Raw genomic sequence first — 22,026 nt, forward strand, 5'->3', positions numbered from 1 at the left:
AATAACCGTCTTTAACTCACTGCAATTTACCAGGGTCAGCAGATGTCTGCAGATACTCTTTCAAACTGACACCACACCAGTGCAAGAAAGAAAAATAATGAAGAACGAACTGAAATACTAACTTGACAGCAACGCCTTTTGAAAGAGGCACCAGATGGGCACTGCACAGGGCAGCCCACCCCACCAGTACCAGGCATGCCCCATTTCCCAGCCTCTGCAGGGATCAGGCAAACTCCCAATGTTTACACACCTCAATCTCAGGCCCCTACAAGTCCTGCAAAGTCAAAAGTAAGTGCATCTAGAGCAAACTGTAAACAGTTTGTATTTGTTAACCGTTAAGAAGGTAAAAAGCACTGTTTTACACTGCTGTGAAACTCCTAGAAGGCAAAGAGAGACCTGGGCCCAAGGAGGACAACAACTATGGAAAAAATCATCATCGTCAAGTCTACAACTACTTCCATCACAAACACATTTATTTATACATCCCTAAACAATTTATTTTGAAGTAAATGGTACAGGTCAGATCGTGGCAGCAGGGGTAACTTGGCAAAAGTGAACTTTTTGTTCCTGTGTCATGCAATGACCTGGGCAGTATGGGTGCTGCCTGCCTAACAAGGGTAGCAAGAGAACAGCCCAACTGTACCAAAAGCCACTCAAACAGCAGCAGCTTTACTTCTCAAAGAGAGGTGTCCACACTTAGGCCTAGTTTATCCTAGACAGACAGCAGAAGTACCAGTTATGCCCCTGAAGACATGACCACAAGAAGCAACCCTATGGATTTACTGAACTCTGCCTCAATAACCCTCTTCTGTCTTCTCTCACATGCTGCTGCTTTCCTCATATGAAGTTCTGCCTTACCTGCTGCATTTTTTCCAGGTCAAGGCTGGGCCTGCTGACCTTATCCCCATATCCTTGTCGATGTCTCTTACAAGGCATGACTTGCTCAAAGCCCGCCCCAACGCTTGTGAAGAGTAAAGGTCTGGAGGCTGGGCTCCGCACCAGGGGCTGGAGTCTTTTGGGAGGGGAGGCACTGAACAGCACGGGGCTTGAGCTAGCGTGCAGGCCATCAGCCTGCTCTGCCACAGGCCGGAAGGACATCGCGCACAAGTTCTTCACTTCGTCATCACTGGAGGACGTGTTGTTGCTGTCGCTGCAGCAGGCAAGCTTGCTGACCTGGGACCACTTCCGCTTCTCGGCAGCAAACTCTCGGTTGATGCGCTCCAGCTCCTCTTCTGAGCTGTGGCGGTCCAGGCTGGCGTGGAAGAGGGCCCGAACCTTGCAGCATTGGTTCTCCTGATTCTGGAGCTGGTTGGTGGCCAGAGGGGTCAAAGTACAATTCCGTCTTCTCTCTGGTGGGAGGAGGAGATATGTGCGTGGCAGAGCATGTCTGTGTCCCACTCCCTAATAAACTAGGCTTGCTTTTTCCTGACCTGTTTTTTTGTAATCTCATCTCAAGTAAACTTCTGAGCTGTTTTCCCACCTTTTCTTCCCCAGAAGAAACATTCCGCAGCTGAATGCTTCCCTTTGGAAGTCTCCAGACCTTGTTTAGACCAGACTGCTAGACACTCCCTTGCAAACTGTCACCTGAAAGTCTACTTGCAGAGCAAGAACATGGACTTGCCACCCACCTCATCCCCTGAACATGAAGACATGATCTCACAATTGTGTCGTTAGGCATTTTCCTCTAGCTAAGAACATTTAAGTTCTAGTGACTAGTTCTCAGGACAAAGGAAGCAAGTAAGTTACATTACTTTAAGCGGCACATCTGTGGCTCAAATAATAGAGATCTGGTTTCTGGAGATAAAAATCCTTTTTCTATTACAAGGCTCATCATACAAGAGAGCCTGCCTTCAGCCATAGGCTGGACACACTTTACCTGTTCTGCTGAGCTCTTTCTATTTTAAGTATGTGGAGCAGGAATTTGAATTGACAGGACACGTCCTGTGGGTCAGGAATTTAACTTCTGCCTTTGCATAAGAATTTGCTCAAGTTTGGCTAAACAACAGTAAAACACAGGGCACGCACAAATGGCAGAGACTTAGCATAGCTCAACAGATGCATTTACTACAGATTTTACCTGCAGCTCTAAGCTGCTTCATACCAGGTCCAAATACAATAGCAGAGCGCCCATCTCTCTATCAGCTAGATTCAAGAATAGGGCTGCCCAATACCAACAGTACAGGAGGAAGGGAGTGAGCTAACCAGACTGAGCCCAGGGGAGTGAGGAAAGTGAACATCAAGACTTGAAATGGCAAGGAAGAAGCCGCCTAGAACAAAGATGATGCAGGTGCACAAGCATGGAATAGAAGATAAATTTTTAGTCCCAGCTCTGCTGCTGGCCCAATTGTAGACCTTCTCTGCCCAATGTCTGCAGCACTGGGGCCTTAACATATGATTAACAATGTCTGTCTCTGGTAAGAAAAGTGTGATTGCAACATCTGACACCACCAGCTTTTCTCTATGAGGTCCCAAAGACCTGGAGGTGACTGATTTAATGCATCTGGTTGTGGTACACTGGGGACAGAAAAAAAGAGGCACTTCCCAGAGCACAAATGAAAAGCAAAACTGACTACTTCAGTTGCATCATCCCAGGACCCTCCTAGTTCATCCCTTTACCTCTGTCGATCTGGGCAAGTTCCTGGTTCTCTCCCTCAGAGTCATCGCTGTCATCATCACTTGGGGGGTAGGAGATCTAGAGGGCAAGGAGAAAGAAAAAGTTTTATTGTGAAGACCGAACATCACCCTGCTGCTGCGCCCAAGCCACTTCCCCCACCCTCCCCCTCTCATATCCTGCAGGCATCCCCCCCCACCTACCCACACACACCCGGACGCAGCACCTCCCTGTATACACATCCTCATCTCCCAACCTCAATCTCCCATGGTATCCTTTCACTTGCAGCAACACAAAACACACAGCCTACCGCCACTATTTCCACCTTACTGCACCGCCAATTCTTTCCCCAAGCACAACGGCCAAACCCTGCCCTTAGTCGCCAGGCAAGCAGCTTATAACCATCATGGCCTACCACATCCACATCACGTGGACAACTGAATCTCCAAAACCCACCACCGAAATAAAGACATATCCTGTCAACAGCTCTATCATCTTGCAAGGTACCCACAAATGAAGTGGCATGTTAACTTTAGCTGTCATATGTACATACCCATACTTCCCCTTTGAAGGCACACACACACAAGTCACCAAAGACTAGAACCTTGCTTTCCCTACAGAAAAACTCTGAAGAATGCAATAGAAAGAGAAGAAACAGGATTTCACTGAAATGCAAACAATAACATTATGCTGTCCCTGCCAGCGCAGAATCTTACAGTACCACTGAACACCTTTAAATGCTCCAGTAGCAATGACAAATCACATTTTGTTTATCAGGAATTTTCAGGAAAATTTGCTCTGGGTCAGCCCACGGGCTTCACAAGACCACCTGCGGTAAAATAACCACTTACTCAAAACACGTTTGAACACTGAACAAATTTGGTAGTTGCCTCTCAAGACAGGTTGAAAGATCTGAAACCAAGCTTTTGTAGGTCAGACAGATACCACCGCTGCCGAGTTTCCCATGTAGAAGAAACCCTACTTACCTTGTTCCTAAAGTAACTTTTGTTCTGCTGTATAAAGCATACCTGGAAGTTATTAGATCAAACCTCTGAGCTATGCAGCTTAGAATGTGTCTCTGGCAATGGCCAAAACCAAACAAGTCAAAGGAAAATGTAATATTCAAGAGAAACGTTTGTAAGAGACAGTTCTGGAGTAACACGATCACTGCAAGGAATAATAATAATCAATTATTATTCCTTACACCTTTTTAGTCAGAATACCAACGAACTTTCCCAACATTCTTAGCTGAGTCTCACAACCTACTTGCCCACAACAGGTTTCAAAAGGTCAGACGTGTTTCCATTTTAAAAGTGTCTGATGTGCATGCTTGACTTTTATAGAAGATGAGGCAGCATGCAACCATTACACTGATACGGACCCATTTCACCTCTACCACTGTTCCTAGGGAAACATCCTTGGGAGCATTTCAGCCTCCCAGAGACCCAAAAGAGCAACTACACTTACCATCGTGACAATGAAACACATACAGCTGACGCAAGCAAATACGAATAGTGGAGAAGTTCTGACTGATACTGAATGACAACTATTAAGTCAACACACCTATTTTGTTACTACCCTCCAGGATTGTGTTTGGGGGGTTTGTTCCCCCAAAAGCCTGTTGCCACTTTTTTCCTCCTCCTTTTTTAAAGCTACCTTTTGCCCTTTAAGGAATCAGAAAATATTTTCCTTCCTTGCTAGCCTTTAAAGTACTTTCCCAACTGTCAAATGACCATGGAAAATGGCACAGATTTCTCCCCATTGCTGATATTCCTGAAGTAAACGCAGGGATTGTTTTTCTGACTGTAACTACAATTTTCTTGTACGTATTCACACCCATGCGTCATTTAATAAAAGCAGCTGTCACTGAGGAACACTGCCAAATTAACAGACTTCTAGTTGCCTGCAGAACAGGTATAATACCTTGTTTGTGCCATGGTCATTCATAGAAGGGACAGCTGACACTGAGGTGCCATTGTGCTAGCTGCTGTGCAGACAGACAGTGGTCCTGTCTTCATCACAAAAGCTAAGGCTCCAATTCTATCTCGAGAGGTACTGACCTTAGTCTGTGGCTCATTCCCACATAAAAACCTTTCATCTGGACATGGCAGGGTTTCCAGTGAGGTTTAACAGCTCTGCGTGGGAAACCTATCAGCTCCAGTTTTTGTACTATGTAAATGTCAACACACAGCATGGCACTGCTTCCAAAAAAGAGGCAATGACATCTAGCACATCCAGGCCAAAGAGCTACTGCACAATGTCACTGACTTGAGATCGGAGTTGTATGAGTCAATGATTGACATTTTGAAGGTCTTTGCACTTGTATGGGAAGGCGCGAATATTTTGGAAGCCCAGGACAGATAGACACAATTTTGCTAGCCCCTACTGTCCTCTGCTAAGTCCTCCCCAGTCCCACAGGCAGCCCAAGGCTAATCCCCTGCAAGTTGCCTCGAACACTTCTCCGGAGGCTTTGCAGGTGCTCTGAACAAGAAAAGTCTGTTTCAGACAAGAGGATACCGAGTCTCTGGATTTGGCCCCATATTTTATCCCAAGGAAATACAAATGGTAGGACAATACAAAAAGCTTCACAGGAAAAAAGGAGTTTCCGGTCTTGCTAAGCATCCTCCTGATGCTAGCCATGGAAAAGCAAGCACCCACTCTTTACCCAACCACAATTTTTACAAGCAACATATCAAGTGCTTTCCAGAATCAAGGCAATTAGACACACCTATTGTGCCACTCTTCTTGACACCCACCTCTTCTTTTGGTAAGAACATACCAGTAGCAAATTTCTCTCAACTTTCAGACTTGATTTCTCCCATTATACCCACTGGTGTCATTATACCCTTGCCCTAGACAATACCCTCAGAAATTAAAATATTCTCTTAATACGCATCATAGGCTAGTTGTAAAAAAAGACTTAAAATCCAGCAATTGTACATTTTACACATGAACAAACTAAACTGATTATAAGACTCAGAAGTCACATTGCCTCTGATGTCCCATGACCTGCACTGTCTTTCAGAAGTCCTTATCTCTGATTTCATGCGTTATATACATGTGAATACTTGTCTTAAGTCTTCACATCATTTTCCTCCCATTTGTCATTTAGCAAGATCTTCTATTTCAGTATTGTTACATGCTCTTTTTATTAGTAAACCCTTCCACAAATTATATCCTGGTTGTGGGAACCAGTCTCTCAAGATCCTATGTGTGAGACCCTAGCTCCTGTGTTCTCTAACAGAGAACCATCACTCATAGCACACTAACTATTAATCCTGCAGAGTTTTTACACATGAAACTCCTTACCATAAAACACCACACAGGCAACGGTTAACAGAAGATCAAAAAAAAGAGTTGGCTGTCTGTATGGATAAAAAGAATTTCTACAAACTATCAAGATATAGGGAATCAAAGAATAATGCTCTGACTGGTTGGAGATAAATGCTCTCTCCCTTGATTCCTCCCAGGCTTTAACAGTAACACTTTCCTCTCTTCAAAAGCATTCCACTAAACACAGCAGTATTGTGTTCAGGCCTCCAGCCTCCCTTGTACAGTCCCTGTCTTATATTAGCCACATATTTATTTTTGTCTGAGGCAGCACAGTATTGTTTTCCTCACAAACTCAGAACTGTGGCGCTGCCATAGCAGAAAAACTGATCTCCATGTCAATGATCCCACTCAATCATGGCTTCATTCACAGCATACAAGTCACAGAACTGTTTAGATCTGAAGACACCTCTTGATATCATCTAGCCCAAGCCCCCTGCTCAAGCCTGGTCAACTAGAACAGGCTGCCCAGAACTGTGCTCAGTACCTTAACTTGCAAAATTAAAGAGAAAAAATATCCATTTCACATAGATGTGTGGATGTTTACAAGTCATGGCACAAAACAAGCCAGAAAAAAGGATGGGTGCCCATCCACCCTCCCGTTTTTCTTCAGGAAATGCATCAGATCTGGAGTTCAAAGACAGTAGCCTCCTGTTGACAAGGATCTCAGTTTCACCCCTGAGTCCTTCAACTCCAATGCCTTCTGTTAGGAAAGTTTGTCCATGTTTCCATCTGGCATGGTAGGAGTCCTTTGCCTATGCACTTGATTTTGCATCAATCTCCAGTACGGAAAGATGGGTTTGTGTAGAATAACCAGATGGTATTTAAGGAGAACTGAGTGTAAAGCTTAGCTACCCTTGAGGGAGATTTAACATGAAAAGACAAACTAGTAGATATAAGAAAAAGCTAGAGAGAAAAAACTTTGTCTCTTGTCACACTGCTGCTTGTCAACTGAGTAATGATAAATAGCTGCAGCCAGAATTGCCCAGGTCCTAAAGGGCCCCATCACCCATAAACTCTAAAGCCCTGAAATTACAGACAATAAAAAAACCCCACCCTGTTAAAGTGGAGTTTCTCTCAGTTTTGCTTACAAAAGAAAAATTAACCTGCTATCATATGATCAAAAGCAATTACATTAAGAATCGTCTGGGAGCTTACAAAAGAGAAGGGAATCTCACTCCTAAGGCAGAACAAATCTCTCCCAACAGGCTTCACTTAATGGTTGGATTGTCCTGAAAAACTAAAACACCAACAGGGTGGCTTGGTGCAGCAGAGGGGGGTGTGTGTGAGAAGCAAACAAGACCACAGGCAACCCCTTGCTCCCAGCTTGAATCAAGAATGCACAGGTTGGGGGGCAACATTCCCAATTTCCCTCCAGGAAAGAGTTTACTTCCAGGGAAGTGGCTTCCCCAGCAGAGGCCTGTGCTATGGCATATAAAGCTGTGCACTGGCTCGTTCACATGAGTCCCGGCACTCCAGGGAATCTCTACAACTAAGTAAAGCCCCTTTCAAGTGCCCTGGAAAGAAACATGGCTGAGTTGGTCTCACTCACTGGTTCCTGGCACAAAAGCAGAAAGGGATGATGAGCTCACCAGTGACTGCCAATATCTCTCCTATGGGGAACCGATTTCCATTTCTTCAGACTTCAGATTGGAGAAATGAAAACAGTGCTCACTTACCTTCTCCCTGCTGTACTGGCTACCAAGCAACTCCTAGAGACAAGGGCATCCTGCAGCACAGGGCTCTGCTGCTGGCTCCTCTCCATCCCAACTGCTTTAGTAAAAACATTTTACAAATTTCCCTAGTGTTGTTTTTCCAGGTCAACAATTGCTGCAGTTGCCATGGGACACTGCCCGATCTTGAATGAGGGAGGTGCCATCCTCCCAATTACAAGAAACTGTGAATTAGAGAGAGTGGAAAAACAAGGCAGATTATGAGAGACGGAAAGGCAGTTTTGAGCCATGGAACAAAATGAGTAGGAAGGAAGGAATGAGTCAAACAGACCTTCAAATTAACATCCAACTTCTCCCAAGTTCTCCTTTAAATTTTATTTTAGAGATATTCCGCATTACAGAAAGAATTTATGCTAGTAAAACAAGGCTGTAATGCTTGCTCTCTCCTCAAGAGAAGCAGAGTTAAGAGATTAAATTCAGTTCAGTCTTCAAGCATCCACAAGTGAGAGATGACTGCCCAGACTAGATCTGGGTCTTACAGCTGGGGTCCTTCAACAGCTAAAGTTTCAGCCAGAACAGCCCTAGTTTGGAAAAGCTTTCTAAAGTATTTTTTCCATTGTTATTATTATTCTCCTTTTTAATTTTCATAATAGCTCTGCCTTCAAACTCCTTTCCTCATTCCCTTGCAAATGGCTACATTTCAAACCCAGGGTTCATAACCCTTAAAACATTGTCCTGCTTGACAGAGCAGCTGTCTGGCGGAGTCAGCAAAAGCAGGGATGGGCCAGTGGGACACAGCACTCTTAGGCCCTTGTTTTCTGGGCCTGTCCCACGCCAAAAGACAGCAAAATTCCTACTTTTGTAGGAATGCTGCACATTTAGTCAGACACATCATCTTCTGCATGGGTCTAGACTCTGCTTGACCATCAGTGGTTTCAGAGATTTGAGGGAAGCAGTCATTCTGGGTAGCCAAGTCCACAGTTTTTTAATGACACAGATGTCATTTGTGTTGAATGCCTACCTTACAGACACAGCAAACACTGTGACCGGCAACTCTGAGGGTGCAAGTGGTAGGAGTCATTAACCTGAGAACACGGACACTGAGCTTCTGTTCTGAGGCACTCTATTCCCAGAAGCATGGGCTTTTAAGCTGTGTTACCCAGATCTTGAGAGGAAAGCGTGAGGCTTACACAGAACAGTGAGGATATGACTGGTGGGTGGGCATGAGGCGGCATGCGTGGTCCTCTTACCATTTTAAATCCTCTCTCACATCCTTCTGTAATTCTACAAACAAATTAATGTCTTGAACATACCGTTTGCATGGTGAGATTATGTTTATCTACGCTCTACAGCTCCTGAAAAGGAGTCAATTATGGCCAAACCTGACTAGAAGTACAGAGATGACAGGGCACTGCCCTAGGCCTGACGATCTTCATCTGCAAGTGAAGTGCACCAGAGAACTCTGCAGAGACAAGCGCAGTGGGCTGGCACTGGGAAGGGGCACACAGACCAGTCAAAATACAGTTCAGGCGAAACCCACAGAGCACAGCCAGACTCTGCATTCTCTCATCTGCCCAGTATCAGTTCTCTTGCAGCACTCAGAGGCATCAAACCTCCTTTTGCTCTTCCCAGGGCTAAGCTGAGATGACTTTGCAAGGTAAGACTAGAGATGAAAACACCAGGAGCCTTCACAAAATAGAAAAGCTTAACCACTGCTCCAGAGAAGTATGGTATATAACACCAACAAGCCTACAATGCATGAACACACAGACTCCATAGTCACCAGAAACAGCAGATATGTGATGTTCTTCAATCACAGGGAACTGAATTAGTTGATGCCTACAATTGAGACTCATATCCATCCCAAATTGTTCTCAAAGGCTCTGGGAAAACACTGTTAGAAGAGCAAAACTAAGGTCAACCTTTTAAATTCCACCCAAGATAAACCTCCAGAAGGCAGTAGCTGCAAAGAGACTAGAACAGACTCATTTCTGCCCAGCAGAGACCAACAGTATAGGCACCCACATATACGTGCACATGCTCCTCCCACCTGCTATCAAACTTGTGTGACAACAGAAGACACAGAGGGAATGCTACCAACTGAAAAATGAGACTTTAACAAGCTTCCTAGGCAGAAAACACCTAGACTCTGGTCCTTGGCACCCAAAATACTCCAGATCTGAGAGAATTCAATTCAGTTTATTTATACTCAAAGTCACTATGAGAACCAGAATATTCATATAAACATAGTTGCAGTTGTGTTTGGGGCCCTGCACGATATAGAAATTACAGATGGAACAAAGTCACTACAGCCCTCATTCAGCAGGTGGATGGGGTCTGGTAGAGCCTTTAATCCTCCAGTTCCCTGCTTGCCTTCCTGGACCACTAGGTGTTATGAAGTAAGACTGCTTCTGCAGTACAGGAGCCAGGAGAATGCTGCAGCTCCACACTGTGATATGTATCATCCTTTCCGATAGCAAGAATTTTTACAAAATTCTCAAACTACCCCATGTTGTTAGCTTAAGAGGCTGGTTAAGGTTTATAACTCATACCATGGTGACAGAAACCATACACTCCTCTACTACCACTTTTACCCGCAAGTAAAGCTTCCAGATGCGTCGCGTCCCAGTAACTCTCCAGCAACATTCCTACTCTCCTCCCACCAATCAGTTTCTGCTCAGTACAAATACCCAGCACAGCCTGGCCTCAGCTGGCAGACACCTGCATGTGACAGACCAACACAGTAAGTTTCTCATCAGCTCTATCACTCTACTCGCAGTTTTGCTGGTGCGATAGTTATGGCTAATTCGAATCCAGGTTTCAAGGATCCTATTAAGAGACCAGCATTCACCTGTTAACTTTCTCATCCTCTGCAGGGAAATAGCATTTTACATACACACTTCAGAAGGGCATTAGCAAAGAAAACAGTGGTAAAGTGTCGGGAAGCACCCATCAGAAAGAAGCAGCAACCTACAAAATGGTTGTGCTGCCAAGAGATCCCTCTGCAAAGGAGGGCAGCTCCTCCGACAGCTCGCAGCATGGAGCCCTGGCATTTCCCTGGCTCACACCCTGCAGGAACAGTGCTATTCAGCAGTGTTGACACCACAGAGCACAGCAGTCCAGAGAGACAAGAAGGAGCCTGAAGGATTAAAGACCTTCATGGGGGGGGGGGGGAGGGGGCTCATCCACCCTGCATTAAGATACACTGACTTAGCTCCATCTGTAATTTACAGCCCATTTGCTGCTGAACCTCAGCTGCAAACACAGTCAGATTAAAAGCTGCACTATTTATCACAGGCTGACAACCCTCTCAGACATAAGGGGAAGACAGTACAAGGGACACCTAGAACTGGAGAGGCACCTATAGCATAGCTAATCTTATCTGTAATGCAGGTGCTGAGACGGGAGGATGGGAGATGGTGCTTGCATCAGTGCCAACCATTCCTGCTTTGGCCACAGGGATTTAAGTACACCCCTCCTGACTCACACTCCATCCCCACTGGCCTAGCTCAGTTATTACACTGCTGTGGTGAGAAGAGGTCCCTTTGCACAAGGCCAGCTTCTGTGACAGTTCCCAGCGACTCTTGAGCATTGCATGGGTCCCCTCCATGCTGTACTCCAGGGAAGTACAGCTGACAGCATCTGGCATAAACAGCACATCTGGAAGCAGTTTTTCCATTCCCTCCTCAGAAGACCCAGAGAGGGCAACTGCCATTGCCCTGAGATACTTCATTAGCTGCAAAGCTGCCTGTGTTGGGAGACCTCACTCGACACTCACCTCTGCTCAGCCATAAAGAACTACATTAGCCAGATTTGCAAACACAAGGAACAATGCCTTACAGTCAGGCTGATAAATGCATTTGGAGCACATGAGACTTTCAGGCTTCTCTAAAAAAATTCCACATTAACCCTTCTGAGTGCAAGCTGACAAAAGCTGTTTCATCTCTATGGATTTATACCAAACTACTTGTGTTTTATCATGGAGCAAGCCAGTAATATAGCATAATCCTTCAAGGCCAGATCTTTGTTCCATCTGGTCAGGCATCTTCAAAGCAAGAGTTAGGACCACATAAAAACTTACAGTGGCTCTCACTGCACCAGATCCTTTCCTGATAGGCATTGTGTGATTCCAACTGGTTCCAGCTCACCTCACTCGCCACAGATAGCTACTGAGGTGGTGTCCAAGCACCACATACTAAATCGGCACCCCCACGTACCATTTCAGGAGCAAGACAGGGGAAAAGTTGCATTGTACTGCAGCCCTCTGCGAAATATCACCAAGGGGCTCCCCAAGAGTGGCTTCTTCTGTCCAAACCAGAATAAAGGGTTTTCTATGACCAAAAATATACACATGGAAGCTGCCAATTTCTTAAGCCTCTTTCACTTCATATGCTCCATACCAAATACCACTGTTCTCTCCTGTTAATTAGCCTTCAGTCAAAGAACTTTTATTTCTTTGGAATAATCAACCCCTAGGAATAAAGAAAAAAAAAAATGAAAACTCACACACAAAAACAGCGTGGCGGCAGACAACTGTCTGGAACAATCACTTGGCTTTGTGTGCAATAACTGAGTGACAGGATACGGAAGGATTATTTTATATTCTCCCAGCTTACATCCAGACACACACTCTCAGCAAACTGGAGGATCTAGCTGCCTGTCTGGCACCTTTCCTCAAGATGGGAAATTCCCTGTACAACCAGAGGAGATCTTCTTATCTTATGCCCATAGAGAGTTTGGCAGATTGTGGCCTCTGATGCCAAGAAGGACATCAGTTATATAAAAACCAGCCTGCATCACGGAAACAATGTGACCCCATCAGGAAGGAGTTAAGATGAGACAGATTTCTGAACAAAATGTGTGAGGGGATAGGATCTTAATGCCATGAGCAAATTGAATTCTGTCATCTCCTTGAAATCAGGGGCTCAAAACCAAGTTTGTAGCCCAAATCAATCAGCCATGGAAGGCAAATCAATAGTTTGTTCCCTAGAAATGTCAGAAACCAAGGTCTGCCTACTCTCATTGTAGACATTAATGAATATTGAGGGATTTGGGAGTACTTTATCCAGGTATCTCCTGTCCTTTCACAAATCGAAATTCAGATAAGGACCACCTACCGTGCAGTCAGGCAACAAACCTCAGGTCAACCCATCCCTGAAATGGGAGACATGACTAATAAAAACCTCTTCAGGACTCCTAGGCTCAGGCACTTGTTTCCTCTTTTTCCTCAGAAGGCATGTCTAGCCCCGAACTCTTAGGTCTTCTTATATGGGCTTATGCTGGAACAAAGGTTGGGAGGTGATCCCAGGCAAAGCTGTAATGGGCTTTTTTCAGGTGTGTTTGCTGCATACAACCACCAAACAACCCAGTCATTCCAGTCCCACACAATGGCAGCTCATTTGAGAAAGGCAATCCATAGTCTCATAGTCTACCTCCCCAGGTTTTACCGTATCTCCTCGCTGCCAACACTCATTTAGAAGATGCATGCCAGTGTGGCACAGACACTGACCTCTGTTCCCAGCACCACAGCTCAAACCCTGGCAAGCTGAAGGGGCTCTGCAGCAGAACTTCATTTCCACAGTAAGCCTGGATGGTGGACTGGCTGGCTAAGAGTGCTGAGAGAGGCGAGAGCTTGAAACAAAGATTGGTCTACACTAACTGCTTGCAAAGCTGATAGTCACTCATGGAACCTTCTTTGGGCTTTTATCTCCTGGCACCTGCAGATGACATTTTGCCATGCTAACCCAGAACACCTAGGAAGACCCAGGATGTGGATCATTGCACATGCAGCTTTGGTGCAAATCTTCCAAGCAGGAATCTTCTTACCAATTTTCTTACATCCAGGTCCACCAGGAGGTTTTGGTAAGTGTCCACAGTATTTCACCCTCAATGAAGCCATCAAGGTTGGACTAGAGAGGTAACCATGTGAGCTCTTCACATGATGTACCCACACAAGGGTACTCTGTCGTAGCATTGCCATTCTGCTAGGGCTATCTTCAAAGAGATAGCAAACAGCAAAAGTTCACCTGGCAGAGAAAGCACTTGGTGTGCTGAATTACAGAGGACAAAAAGAGACTGCTCACCATGCAAGATCTGCTACCTCTGCTTCAGCCAGCTCCCAAGATGCCCCAGCGTCAAAACACCTGTTCTATAACAACTGAACAATTTGTATTACGTATATACTGGGGTACAGTATATGGAGGCCAGGTCAATGTCCAAACAGACCAGCTCACGGCAGGAAGAAGGTTATAACAGGTCTGAAAAGCAAGAAGACCACAGCAAGAGATGGGAGAAATTCCCAAAGGCACCCTGAGCTGTCCACCCCCAAGGAGTGACCAAGCTGGTCCAGACAAAACCATCTTTAACTGTGCTTCACCTGTGTCCCCACCACTTGGGCAGGCCTGCGCCCACACTGGCATGGAAACAGCTCTGTGTATGTCACATCGGGCCATATGTCCTTTACCTCAACTTTTAGGCCTGGGTCACAGCACAGTTTGTACTGCACAGGGAATGCTTTCTGTGCAGATAAAGGTCAAAACTAATTGGCTTTTCTCTAAATCCTTGCCTGGGTGTTCATGCTGAGCAGTTGTGGGTGGTGCTGGTGCCTATTCAAAAACAGCTTAGCTGGCTGACTCTGCTGGTCAATGGTGGCAAGAGGACAAACAGGCTCTGCCCACGGCCACGTACAACAGTTACTGCAGCAGCAAACAGCCCTGAGAGCACACATACCTGTGATGCTGGTTGCTAGGAAGAGTTGGGTCACCCGGCAACCTGAATCCCACTGAACAGGAGAACAGGGGCTACAGATAAATGCGTAGGGGTAGGAGGGGTTGGCACTGCCTACACTGTGTATTTCCCACTGAAAAAGGAACACAGCCCTTGGTTCCTATACTGTGGCATCCCAACAACACTTTTGTGACCCCAGACATGCTCCAGAAACAGCCAGGTAAGCTGGCCGGACTGGCACACTACAGCAGAGTGGTGCCCTGACCACCCACCACTCTGCAGATATGTCCTAAGCAGATGCAAGCCTTGCTTTTTACTTTTTAAAAGAGGTGAACCCATTGTTTTTCAAGAGCCATAATTAAAATGATGACCTGGGTCTGCTTGTTTTTTGCACTTCAAATATAAACTATTTTCCTGCTCAGGAAGACTTTTAGCATCCCAAACAGTGCAACATAAATTCAGGAGCTGTAAGATGGTGCATGACAGAAGGAAATGAAGTAAAACTGCACTGTCCAGCAAAGCAAAATGGATTAATCTTCTTTCACTGAAACACAGAAGTTAAATACACGGTATTACATTTCCATAATTCAATTTTTCATTCAAATAAAAATCAAGAATTGGAAAATACAAGGAAAAGTAATGAGATTTCTTCATGACACCGGGGGGTGGAATTTATTTTATTTTTTTCATCTAGCCCATATTTTCCTATCAGTCATAAAGATGACCAGCTAAGAGGATGTCTCACTGAACTATCCCAATACCAATAAACTTCCTTTTATGCTGAATTTGCAGTACCTGCAATTCATCTGAAGTCCCACTCTGGAAATAAGTCTTACAGGAGATTATCAGTGCCGGACATATGCACAGGAAAGAGGACAACCCTTGAAGACTCAGACCTTAGAAACCAAGTAGAAAGAATTGCAGCCTATTGTTTCACAATACCTCAGGGGTAAGTCTCGAAAACTTAAGGTTTCTGAACGACTGTGATGGCCTGTTCTATTCTTTGTCTTGACTAAGTATGCATCACAGCATTTCTAACCCATAATACAATTTTAGTCCAAATTATCACAAGCCTAACTTGAGGTGCATTCATAGATACTCCAGCAGCCAAAACCATACTTACTTACATTCATGCAAGTGGCATGTGCCCCTCCAGACAAACCAGAAATGTCTAATGTTACCAGGTGTTAATAGGAGCAAAAGCAAAGTTTCAATGTAAAACAGAGTCCTCCAGCCTTAGAGGAATGAACCTGTTTGGTGGTGTGTGCTGAAAAACCCATGAAGGACAGAAAACCTTCATACACCACACGAAACAGATGAACCTAAATTTACACTGTGCCAAGTTGTCTTCAGCCAGCCTGAAGACCAGTGGCTGGGGTGAGCACGTGACAAGCAGTCAGCCTAAAGAAAGAAGGAAATCAATCTGTCCCCATTCATACAAAGCATGAGCCCTTACACAGATCTTTGAAAGCACACCCACTGTGCATCAATAATAACAATGCTCCTTCACTCTTTTTTGGTCTGAGGAGGAAAAAATTCAAATAATACACTCCTGGCTCTGCAGAATAATCAGCTGCCACCTGAACAGTGACTCAGAAGTCACTGCCTGCAAGCTTGAGGTTCACTTTGCACAGCCAGCTGAACCCCCTTCATACAGGAAGAATCACCCAGTCACTTCCCAGGGCTGGCCAGCCAGACTGGAGTCTCATAGCTGATTCCAGAGGCACATGCCAGCAGAAAATAACTGACATGACTTGCTGGTCACCAGTGCTGCATATGCACATGTACAAGCTGCAAGGGTGCATGAAGAGAGCTGACATGGTGGCTTTGCTAGCGCCTAGTCCCCAGTTCCCTTGTAAGCAAGCATAAGGCTAAAATGACACAGCAGAGAAATGCAGTTCTCTGTCACCAGAACAGACTGCCACAAAACTTCATTTCATTGATTGACATTAAGGAAGTGCCCAGGACAAAAAGGAACATGCCAAGTACATAAGTAATTTAACAACTCTTGAGTATTAGAACATTAATTGTACTGCTTCTAAAGTTGTTTGTGTCAACAGCAAAGTTGGAATGGAATTGCCACCCTTGAAGTACTCAGTTTTCTTCAGTTACATGTTCCAGCCAGTTAGTTTTTTCACACACCACAATCCAACTGTTTCATTCTGATAACACCTTGGGCCACTAATTAAGGGCTTAGTCTGACTGGCAATGCACAGACTTGTTCCAACCAGATGCTCCCTGCCCCAAGGAGCCTGCTTGCAAACAAAGCTTAGAAAATACACCTACACTTCAGCCACTACACAAATATGCAAGGGCACAAGAGTTGAAGAGGGATTTGGAAGAAATGCATTTGTGTAAGAAACCCCTATGCCAAGTTGTGGGGATGAACAAGACATTCCATTCCTAGAAAACTGAGTCAGTTGGACAGTACTTCTAAGAGCTCAGTATCAGTACTCCATCACACTAACCCACATGCAACCCCAGGATATGCATTTTAAAATCTCCTTGAACAATTTGACTTGTAGTTCAGGAAGGGCTTCTCAGGGCTACCAGTCAAAACTATGAAAAAAACAGTAAAAATATTGTACTAGACTAATACTGGACAGCCAACGAAAAATTCAAGCCTTGAGCTGTAGGCTTCACTCACTTTCCTTATTTGAAGCATTTCACTACAGTACAGGACACCCCCGTGTTCTCATTCTCCTCTCGGGTCCCCTGAAGTCTGCTCTGGAACAGACCCAGTCGCCAACTGTTATCAAAGATGAGCCCTAACCTGTAAAGTCAGACCTGCTTTTGGCTCTCGATTTCTAACAGCCAGCCAAAACCTGGAGGTTTCTGAATGTGGCCTAATCTCTAGCAAATAACACCAGACCACTGAAGCAAGAGGTGGAACAACAGGCTGAGACACAAGGCTCCAATTCAAAATCATTTCTTGGATTCAGCTGCAGCAGCTGAAGGACTCTAAGCCAATGGGCTGGAACATGAACCGCAACAGCTCAGGAGCGGATACGCTGCCACTTCACTGCCCCACTACAGGGACACAAGTGTCCAGTGGGGAGACAGCAAGGTCAGCAGGACCAGTCTCCCAAGGCTTAGGGTTCAAATTTGAACCCTAATTACCACACTTCACAGCCCAGCCACCCTTACCAGGGACTGCTGGCAGCAGGTGCTAACCCAACAGCAGGTGAAGCATCAGTCAACCACTCCCTTCCCATTACAGTGATTTCTGGTGAAAGGGCAATAAAGGGACACCAATTCCCTCAGCAATACCAGCACACCTCTTGAGTCAAAGCCCTCTGAGCAGCCTTACCTAACAGCCAATTTTAGTAGGGAACAAAATAAAAGTTCATTACATCCAGCAGCCAAAGTCTGCATATTTCCTGGTTTCACTCAGAGGCAATGACAGCCTCTCAGCTTCTCCAAGTGGGGGAATACTAGGAAGACCTACCACAGCCACACTGAAACAATTCAGGACACATGATACCAAAATGAGATCTTTACAGTGGGCAGAAATTTCATCCTGAGAAGATTCCCAAAGCCTGGATGCCAATCCAAGGTTGGTCAAATCTCCCAAGCTTACAAAAAATGGGTTGCCAATTTACCCAAGGACAGCTTCCCAGGACTTTCCCTAATGGCACTACTGTTGCAGCCAAAAACACAACAGCAGCTTATTTTCCCTTGAATTTGGGAACTTCAAACAAAGGTCATAAGCTGCAAAAGCAAGTGGGTAATGGAGAAGAGCAATTGAGCACACTTTTTAAAGCTCAGAAAGCTCTTGGTTTGGGTGGTAGATGCAAATCAGCTCTTAATCTACCCAAATTAGTTGCTCATTCACCACTTGTGCTACTACAGACCTGATTTTATGCTCACACCTAACTTTTCACTAGCTCTCAATGACAGCAGACTAGATCTTTTAAATAGTGCACATTACCGTACGTGCCAGAATACATACAGACCTGCACACAGACCAGCTTGAGGAAGCCGAGAAGGCAGAAGTTCGGTCTGTGCCTGGCAGCCTCACATCATCTGAGGGCAGCAAAGGGAGATGGTACAGGACACTTGGCCTGGTGACAGGGTCCGTGCACAGTGCAGCCACAGGAAGCTCCCGCACTACTCACCACTTGTGACACCAATCCTGCATCCACACACCTGCACGGAGATCTGGCCCAACACCTAAGAGAGCACTGCACACTCTGTTAAGCAATTAGTATGCTGGTACGAGGCTCAACCAAGACCAGGCAGCTGCACACAGTCAGTCCCCAAAGGCCTACAAAACATATATAAACCCAGAGTTTGAAAGTCTGGCTTTCTGCCCATACACATGTATACCACTCATTGTACCACTCCCCACAGCAGGCTGCAACGATACCTCTGATGGTCTATGAATTAGCCTTGCAAGAAACAGTGCAAGCTTAAGTCTCCCTTCTCTATTGAGCCTGCAAAAATGCAGACCACCTGTTTGCAGCACAAAACCTTGGCACTAATACGAACAAAATGGCTGCAGATACCCACTCCTGTGAGTTTTCCTACATGCCTCCAAGCATCCTGAAGGCTGTACATAACCCGAGAGCTCCTTCCAAAGATCCTCACGGTTTCACAACCTGAGGCTCAAAGACAAACAATAAAGCTAAAGGAGGCAATCACAGCCACAGGGCCCCAAGTACAGCGTTCAAAAGAAATCCCCCACTGCCTGTGCAGAGATACTCTGCACTGAATCAGTCCACTACAGCCTAAAGCATTGTCCTTATTCTATTTCAAAAAATAAAATCTAATCCTGCCTCCGCAAGAGCCACAGAATGTGCATTCCCCACAGGAAAAAATACACAGACCCAGCAAACTTTGAGGAAACATCAGTACTGTTTCTAACAAAGTTGCCATCAGCCTGTCCAGAGTGACTGCGCAGAAGTGCAGCCACACGGCAATCTGCCTCTGTGTAACACATACAAAAGACTCCACTAGAGTCTATATACAGATCCCCAGCCCCCAACTCAGCCAACGAGGGCTGCTACTTTTCCCAGACCCCTTCGTTGATTTGGGGCCAGGCGCTACGCTTCCCGCAGCACTGATGCCAGTCCAGAGTAACTCTGCTGATTTCAGGGGGCATCCCTTGGTTCACAACACTTTCACCAGATCAGGACCTGGTTATTTTTTTAACTCACTTATCATGACTCCATTTTTATCCCATTGCATATGGCTCAAAAATTCCTCCTTGCATTTGGCAGGACGGGCTTAGATATTCCTTATCCTGAATCTGTGATCCTCATTTTTGTTTTGAGCACTAAGAAAGGGTGTAAGCAGAACCTGGAAAGCCATGGGCCAATGCAGTGAGCCAGACTGCAAACTTCAGCTCAGATTCTGGCCCTCAGGACCAAAAGGGAGAAAAATGCAACTAACAAGCTGAAAGGCATTTTAGGCAAATCTTGTCTGTACAGTACCTACCTAGCACAATGGGGTTCTAACCGGGCAAGGGCTGGGAGACTACAGATTACACACATACAAAGCTAACTAGACAGAGAGGCGAATACCCATGTAGTCAAACGTGAACCCCATTCAAAGTAAATGCTCCTGAAGGACAGATACATCTGCCTTTATCTGCCTTTCTGTATCGCCTACTGAGTTGTGCAGGGTAACTCTGAGAGCAAAGGAACGGTAACAGAAACAGCCTAGGCCAGCTCCTACCGAGCACACTGGCTGAGAGGAAACTGACCCAGCGTAACAACCACTCCGAGTTAGTAGCTTCTCAGGGCCCCTTATTAGTTGCCTGAATGGTGCAAGAAATAGCCTAGACAAAACCGGCTGTTCTTACCTTTAGCTGGAAAGGTTGAATTTCGTTTAAACTCTGGTTCCTGAGCTTTTTGGTGAGGATCTTCAGCATGGTACAAATCCGAGGAGCCAAGAAAGGGTTAAGCATACACACACGCACGCATCTGCATCTGCCGAGCCGCTGCTGCTAAGGCTGCCGCTAGGCTCGGGGGAGCTCCGCAGAGCTGGCATCCAGCACCCGCAGGTACGCGGCGGCGGGGGTCGGGGCGGCTCCGGACAGCCCGCTTCCAGCTGTGCCCCCCTCTCCTCCGCCACCGCACTCTGTCCTACAGCCCTCCACGGGGGGTGGGAGAGAAGGACCCCCCTTCCCAAAGCAAAAAATAAATACCAAACTTCCTTTGCTTCCCACCCCCTCCCCCGTTACGCTTCAGAAAGGAGGGAGGAACCAGCTGGCAGCGTGCTGCAAGGGACAAGGGACACCGGGCGCAGAGTGCTTACTGCGGGGCGGCAGAACAGCCTAGCCGAGGCCCCGGGCCCCACTCATGGCAGCGCTCCCGCCCGCCCGTCAGCCCCGCCGCCGGCGGCCCCAGGCGGGCATCGCGCCCCGCTGCCGTCGGGCGCCGCCGCCCCGCGCCCCTGCCCGCGACGGGAAACTTGTAACAAACGGCGCGGCAGCCGCGGCGCCCATTGGCCGGGCGGGGCGGGGCGGGGCCTCCGCTTAAAGGGGCCCCGCCGGTGACCGCCGGTGCCGCCTCCACCGGCCCGGAGGGTGCCCGGGGGCCGGAGCGGGCCCGCCGCGTCACCGGGGCCCCGACCGGGGCGGGCTCCGCTCGGGATGCCGCTAGAGCGTTAACGGCCTGTGCCGGACCGCAGCCCGCTCCGCGCCAGGAGGGTAACGGGATGCCGTGACCGACCTGTCCTGCCCCCTGATGCGGAGCACAGGTCGAGGGAGGCAGCTGTACCCCGCCCGGCGTCCCCTCAGCGCCCGGGGGGGCTGCAGAGGGCCTGCAGCGGCTGCAGGGAAACGCCGCCGCCTCTTCCCACAGCAAAGGCAGGCGCGGGGCCGGGGTGGTACCGGGGTGCTGCCCCCGGGTGCAGCAAGGTGTGCCACTTCCACCGCCAGGCCCTCAGCGCTCCCCTGGCAAAGCGGCCAGGGCAGTTACTGGGGGCTGACCGGTACGCTCCCAGCCTCCCTGAACCCACAGAAGACACCGACACGTTTGCCAGTAGTAACAACGAAGGGCTTTCACCCCCTGCCAACTCCGTGCCAGCGACACGCTCCCTGTGTCTAGGTGAAAGGTCCCCTTTGCTTGTCACTAGCCCCTTAGGGCCAGCAGAGCCTGTTGTCCCAAACTTCCTCCTAGGACAAGTTAGGAAGCCCTGAGGAGGTCTCTGCTTGTGTACAAATTCCAGAGGAGCACAGGCTGGTGAACGTATCGGTTCCCCATTCTCAGCCAGCATGCTTGTAACAAGATAAGGAAAGAGCACTCATAAAATGCTGACTGTGGAAAAGAAAGAGGAGAACATCTTTGCTGCAGGGGAAAGGGCCTCAGTTCAGCTCCAGTTAGCAAAGTATTTTTATGAAGGAGTACAACAGGCACAGTCTGAGCCAGAAAACGTTTCTACTTTTCGGATAGTGCCTTCTTAGAAGATGCCTGCAGTTGCAAACCATCTGTTAAACCATACTTGCTCTGTGAGTTCTGCTTTCACACTTTGAACTTATTTCACCCATTTTCCTCCGGTTCACATCAAATTGAAATCACCATCTAAATGCGCAACTCTAAGCTCAAAACTAACTAAAAACTCATGTTATGTCATAGGTACTTCTAGTTTCCTTATTGCGTGAATACAGAAGGACAGGGAATAGCGTACATCAGCAGATCGCTAGTCCAGCATCCTGCCTCTGACAGGAGAGAGTAAAAT

The 22,026-nt window shown here is 46.8% G+C and overlaps 1 protein-coding gene across 5 annotated transcripts in view; it reads right to left on the reverse strand.

The window, feature by feature from the left end:
* LOC102047338 (uncharacterized) overlaps window positions 1-20,756 on the reverse strand; it is a 58,673-nt gene extending 37,917 nt beyond the window's left edge. For 3 of the 5 annotated variants that reach the window (XM_005436305.4, XM_027801179.2, XM_014277620.3), the window contains exons 1-3: window positions 20,147-20,754; window positions 2,617-2,692; window positions 859-1,349 (exon numbers count right to left, since the gene is read on the reverse strand). In XM_005436305.4, coding sequence (XP_005436362.1) covers window positions 859-1,349; window positions 2,617-2,692; window positions 20,147-20,251 — 672 coding nt within the window. In that variant the 5' untranslated portion in view covers window positions 20,252-20,754. Of the gene's footprint in view, window positions 1-858; window positions 1,350-2,616; window positions 2,693-20,146 lie in introns of all 5 variants that reach the window. The other 2 variants (XM_027801178.2, XM_027801177.2) reach the window with 2 other exon arrangements.
* Between the last annotated feature and the right edge of the window lie 1,270 nt (window positions 20,757-22,026).

The sequence above is a fragment of the Falco cherrug genome, chromosome 13 (assembly GCF_023634085.1).
Source record: "Falco cherrug isolate bFalChe1 chromosome 13, bFalChe1.pri, whole genome shotgun sequence".
NCBI classification, from domain to species: Eukaryota; Metazoa; Chordata; class Aves; order Falconiformes; family Falconidae; genus Falco; species Falco cherrug.